The 6,000-nt window shown below is 48.4% G+C and overlaps 1 protein-coding gene across 4 annotated transcripts in view; it reads right to left on the bottom strand.

Moving 5' to 3' along the window:
• Positions 1-2,872: 2,872 nt before the first annotated feature.
• Positions 2,873-6,000, bottom strand: part of RAB11FIP1 (RAB11 family interacting protein 1) — a 31,554-nt gene continuing 28,426 nt past the window's right edge. For all 4 annotated transcript variants that reach the window (XM_027598475.2, XM_027598478.2, XM_027598477.2 and 1 more), the window contains one exon: positions 2,873-5,986. In XM_027598475.2, coding sequence (XP_027454276.2) covers positions 5,768-5,986 — 219 coding nt within the window. In that variant the 3' untranslated portion in view covers positions 2,873-5,767. The remainder of the gene's footprint in view (positions 5,987-6,000) is intronic.

Genomic DNA, 6,000 nt, shown 5'->3' with positions numbered 1-6,000 from the left:
AGGCTGCGACTCAGGCCATGCAGTCTTTCTGACTGGATTTCCTTCCCATCACCTCAGCTCTTTGGTGGATACTCCTTCTTCTCTACCACTCATGGTGACACTGCCATGGTATATAGACCTAAATCCTGGTGCCAGCTAACTTCCCTTGCTCATATCTGCTTTCCTCTTTTGCGTTGTTTATTCCATCCCCACTACCCACTTTGCCTTTCCCCGGACGGAGGATTAATGTGTTCAGTTTCTTGAACTCCTAGGAACAAAGGCATCTGAAAACTCTAAGAAGGTGGTCACAGGCCACCACTCGCTGCCCAGACTGAGAGCATGAATACCAGTCAGCTTACTTACCTGGAACTTCCTTCCTCAGGGCGGCTGTGGCTTCGCTGGCCTCATCTTGAGGGGAAACTGAGTCACACCTGCCTGCTCCAATCCTCTAGGATTCCAAGAGAATCAGAACATTATCTCTCTGACCCCCAAAGTGATCCTAGACTAGTGGTGAGCAGACTCTTTCTGTAAAGGGCCAGACAGCAAATATTTAGGTTTGGCAGATGGTAAGGTCTCTGTTACAACTACTCGGGTCTGCTATTATAATGTGGGAACAGCCGTAGACCATGACGTAAACGAATGGGCATGGCTGTATTCCAATAAAACTTGGTGGGAACTGACATTGGGATTTCAAGTCATTTTCATGTGTCATGAAATATTGTTATTTTTTTTGTTAAAAAATTCCAGTATTCAGTGTGGTGGTGTTGACAGGTGGTCATCATTCCGTACATTAGATCCCCAGACGCATTCATTTGACGTTAAAAAAAAAAAAAAGTAAAAATCATTCTTGCCTCGAGGGCCATGCAAAACTAGGAAGCAGGCTGTACTTGCTGACCTCTGTTCTCCATCTCCAGGTCAGACAGATGAGGAGTTCAAATCCATTCTGAAGTACTCACTGTGTGACCCTAGGGGAACTAAAGTTCTGATGCCCAAGACTCAGTTTCCTCATCTGCATAATGGACATACTGTCTACCTTGATGAGAATTAGAAATAGGACATGTCAGTGCTTAGGGAACAGTAATAATGCAGAAAACGAGCCTTCCTTTTGCAGTCAGGCTCCACCTGAAGTGCGCTTGCTAGGCAAAGACAGGAGCAGCTTTCTCTCACCTCTGTGAGGGCTTATCAGAGGCACCAGGGTGACTATTTCCAGGGCGCCGAGACAGGTTTCTGCATAAGAGTCGAGAGGCTGAGCACACTCCCGCAGGAGTGTTTGGGGCTTGGAGTATGCTGGCCCCACAGAGCTGAAGGAAGCCTGTTTTGAATGAGAAGTAAAAGCTCCTGCTTGCCAGGAGGGCGAGACGGCAGAGTCCCCAAGGTGACTCCTGAAGAGAAGCCGAGGGAACAGGGTCCATCTGCTTAGAGACTGGGTTCCGGGGCTGAGGGAGCCTGTGATGTTTGGGCCACAGCTGAAGAGTCCTACCCATGCCCTGTTAGTGGCTGTTTTCCCTGGCGGAGGGGGGGTGGGGGGGTGGGCTGGAAGTAACCTGGATAGTGTCTGCAGCCACCATGGCTCTTCTGTGGGTGTCTGGGGGGGGCAGGGGGAGGGGGTAGTTGGCTGGGGCACCTTCTCCCCCGGAATCACTCTCTGTCCTTGCTGCAGAAGAGTATCCAAAGGCGTGCGGAAATGTTCAAAGCTATCCGTACTGTACCGCGTACTTCGTGTTCCCATCTTCATTTTATTTTCTTTTTAAAGGTTTTATTTATTTGACAGAAACACAGCTAGAGAGGGAACACAAGCAGGGGGAGTGGGAGAGGGAGAAGCAGGCTTCCCGCTGAGCAGGGAGCCCAATGTGAGGTCGATCCCAGGACCCTGGGATCATGACCTGAGCTGAAGGCAGACGCTTCACGACTGAGCCACCCAGGTGCCCCCCATCTTCATTTTAAAGTGTATCTAAATACATAAGCTCCCCCATCCCACCCCGGGGGGCTTCATAGGCACTGCCTGCCTCTGTCTCTCTAGTGTGACTTTTATCACTGAGCAAGAAAAAGTGTCTCCTCCCTTTCAAGAGGTTGGGGTCCTTGGAGCATGGACTATGGGTGGGAGGCAGGCAGACCTCGAATCTCATCAGGAAAGGCTCCGAGTCCTGGGAGAGCTGAGCTCAGGAGAAGATTCTCGGTGCTTCCCTAATACCCTCTACTCAGAAATGAATAAACAGGGTTGACTGAACCAGGGATTTGGCTCCCAGGTCTGGGGCAGTCTGAAGCCAATCAATTGAAATCATGTCCCCATAGTGAAACTTTTACTCTCTAGGAAATCGGGGGTGGGGGGTGGGGATCAAGGAAGGGACCTCATTCACATGCTTAGCCAAAAGTGCCCAGTGCCAAGGAAGAGGTAGCAGCTCTTCGCAGTGGGGGCAGAGAATTCAAATGATGTTCTTCTGGTAAATGCCATGGTCCCTGCAGGCCAAGATGAGGGGCGTGTCATAGGGATCAGAGATGTCCCACCCTCTGCTGGAGAAAGGACACTGGGACCTCTGGGCCCCAGGCAAGGTGACAGCCACAGGAATCCAGATGAGGGAAGCTCATGGGGTGAGAAACACTGGTCACTCCCTAAGAAAGGTTTTCTTTTTTTTTTCTTTTTTTTAAAGATTTCATTTATTTATTTGACAGAGAGAGACACAGCGAGAGAGGGAACACAAGCAGGGGGAGAGGGAGAGGGAGAAGCAGGCTTCCCGCTGAGCAGGGAGCCCAATGCGGGGCTCGATCCCAGGACCCTGGGATGACGACCCGAGCCGAAGGCAGATGCTTAATGACTGAGCCACCCAGGCGACCCGAGAGGTTTTCTTTAAGAAGACATTTTTATTGCACCCACATGAAAGTACAGACACAAATCTTTGAAAGGTAGTACCATTTTATTTAGTGTTGTAGAAATTTTAGGTTACTTCTTAAAAACAAAACCAAAGAAATTAAAAACTCCCAAACTAACAAGGCAGGAAATTATTTTATAATCCAAAAATGCTGGGCGATCTTTCAATCGGAGGATGGAAGAAGTCAAGTTAGTAGCTCATATAATATAGATAGAAACCAGAGAGTCAAGGTTGGTATGACTACTAGGAGGCTAAATTCTCCACCTAAAGCAATTAATCTGTCAGCCTTGAGGGATCATTAATTCGTAGTTCTCAAAAAGAAAATAAAAAGATCGATTGGGAAAAGGGACTCAGGGAGGGAAGATCCTGCCTAATTTAACATTAAATTGCCTCTGGCCTTCAGTTGGGTATGTGGCTGAGTGTCCTGGGCCCTCCTCCCTCCCTCTCCGTCCTTTTGCGCTCCCATGGTTAGCAAAGCTGGAAACCACACACACACACACACACACACACACACACACACACCCTATTCATGTGCACACACCTCCCACTCAGGGTCAAGAGCTCTTCCTCATGGCAAAGGGCAGACTTTCTTGTTCCTCCATGACATTTTTTTCAGGAGGCTGACCTCCAGCTGAAGTTCACTGCAAGGGGTTCAGTGTTTAATCTGATGCTTCCCTTAAGTACTGACCGCTCTTTCTGGAGGCAGCCGGGCAAGGCCAGGAAAAGACCTGCTCCTGCTTCTGCAGAACACAGCTTCCTCCCAGCGTCCTTCAGTCAGGTTGGTGTTTCTAGCAGCCAGAGGCAAGTCCCAACTCTTCTCATGTAGGGGAGCGCGCACTTTCCGACACGTGCCAGGCACGGGAGCTCCAACACTCCGATTCACCAGCCCCTGCTAATGGCTCAGGGCAGACTGAAGCTTCTCCTAGATAAATCCTCCCCCAAAGTAGAGCCCTCCAGGACAGTCATTACCTCATGCCCTCCAGGTTAGCTACTTTGAGAGGTGCAGGAATGCCATAAATTGGATTTTTTCCCCAGCAGTGGTAGAAGCCAGACACCCTTGAAGTAAATTGTCCTTCATCCTCCAGAGTCCCCAAGTGGCATTTCAGAGCACAGGAATTCACTCTTCTACCCAGACATCCCTCTCAAATACTGACCGAGTTACATACCCGAGGTCCTAGCAGCAGATAATATCTCCAGACCAAGCACCTCTCGTGAACAATGCAGGTCTCCACACCAGCTCTTCTAAGGAGAAATCATTCAGAGCACCTCTGCCCCCAGTGCCCTTGGGTTATCACAGTCAAAATACGTTTTTAAGTAAAAAACCTATTGCGGAACAAATATATATACATGTACGTTTTCAGAGTTGAGGCAAATACATGGTTCTCTTTATAGGTATGTAAATAACTCTCACAGCACTACAAAAATACAAGTCATCTGGGAAGTTTACAGTGGTCCCCACTCCTGTAAGAGTATTAAATAAAACAGCTACAGATAATCAAAAGCTGATTAATCAAGTTATAGTATCACCCTTCAGGTTAAAGTGCTCCGATATAACTAACATTGCAGCAAGTGTATGATTCTGAAAAGGGGTTCTGCTGCCAACCGTCTTGCCTCTTTACCCTCCACAGAACAAGAACATACAGAGAAGAGACCCGCCGTCTAATAACTGTTGTTGCCTCAATCCCTGCCCACCGCGCTGGCCTGTGATCTTCTTCCGCCCCAGAGAGAGGTGAAAGTTTGATAAGATTCTGTCACAACCAGGAGGGAAAAAAAAACAAAACAAGCAACACAGAAACATTCTAATTCCAGTATTAGGTTCTGAACAAGGAAACTACCTGAGGAATCCGAACCGGAGCTATTAGTTCAGAAGCGTCCTAGCTTTAAAAAATTGGTGTGTTCTTCTAGGTTTAAAAATACGGCCAACCAAAACTAAGTGTTATCTTCTTGCTCTTCGTAATTTTGTAACAAGGGTTGGTGGGGGGCGGGAATCACCAGGAAGTGTTGCTGAAGAAATCAGGGAGCCAAGCAAAGGCACTAGGGGAACAGGCCACAGGAGTCCTACTGAGATCACCCCATACCTGGTGGAGCGGAGTGAGTAAATGCTTGGGCCACCCGATCCCTTCTCAAGCACCGACGAGGCCACTCTAGTCAGCAGGAACCTGGCTACTGGCTACTGTGAGCCTTTGACCAACCCCCGTTAAGTGAGTGCAAAGTGATGAATTCCCTCTTCTACTTCTCATGTCCCCACAGACAGGCCCTATGGACCGATCAGGAGCACCCTGTAAGGCTAAAGAGTAGTGCAGCTGGTACTTAGAAAAGGCAGCTTGTTCCAAATCTACAAGGCACACTCAGAGGCTTTCTTTAACCTCCCCTGCTTCGGTCAAATCAACAAGATCAAGTCCAAGAAGCCCAGAAGGTTTACACGGTATCAAAACAGCACCTGCAGCCAAACGCCACCGTGAGCTACTCAGAAGCCAGGCAAGTATGTGCCCAGTCCTTCTCATTTCACCCCACACTTTACTGACGGGGTGGGGGTGGGAGTGGGAGTATGTAGTTTTAAATGTCAATATCGAAGAAAGAAAATCTCAATGTTAAATACATGAATAACCCTGCGCCATCTGAGTCTCTGGGCCAGGAGCAGATCTTATGACCACATCTCTGGTCAGAGCATAAAATATTTACAATATAGTTAAAGGCACAGTGGCATTTAAAAATAAAACCCTGGGAATGTACAGTAAAAGATTCATTGTAATAATTAACCTGGCTTCAGTTGGTGGAACTGACTCTTGCCAGATAACAGGCAAGGGAGGCAGCTGGTGACTTGGAGCCTGTATGCTGGTTATCAGGCATACAGAGTCCTTGGCCTCAGGAGCAGGTGGAAACAAACTCACAAAACAGTCTCCGTCTCCTAGGCTGACAATTCACATCTTTCCTGCCTTCTTGCCAACCTGAGCCGGAATACGGAGAATGTTGGGGGTTTCCTCCATGACCCTGACGAGCAGATTGTCAATGTAGTCTTCCAGCTCTCGAACCTGAAACTCCTTCTTGCTTATCGTCTCCTTCTGTTTGAGGACCAACTGGATCAGCTCATCGTGGGTTAGCTGTGCGTAAGCAAAGGCGGGGTCCGAGGGGTTGTATTTCTTTAGAAGGGGAG

This window comes from Zalophus californianus, chromosome 2, assembly GCF_009762305.2.
Source record: "Zalophus californianus isolate mZalCal1 chromosome 2, mZalCal1.pri.v2, whole genome shotgun sequence".
Taxonomy (NCBI): Eukaryota; Metazoa; Chordata; class Mammalia; order Carnivora; family Otariidae; genus Zalophus; species Zalophus californianus.
This window is presented reverse-complemented; position numbering and strand designations above follow the sequence as displayed.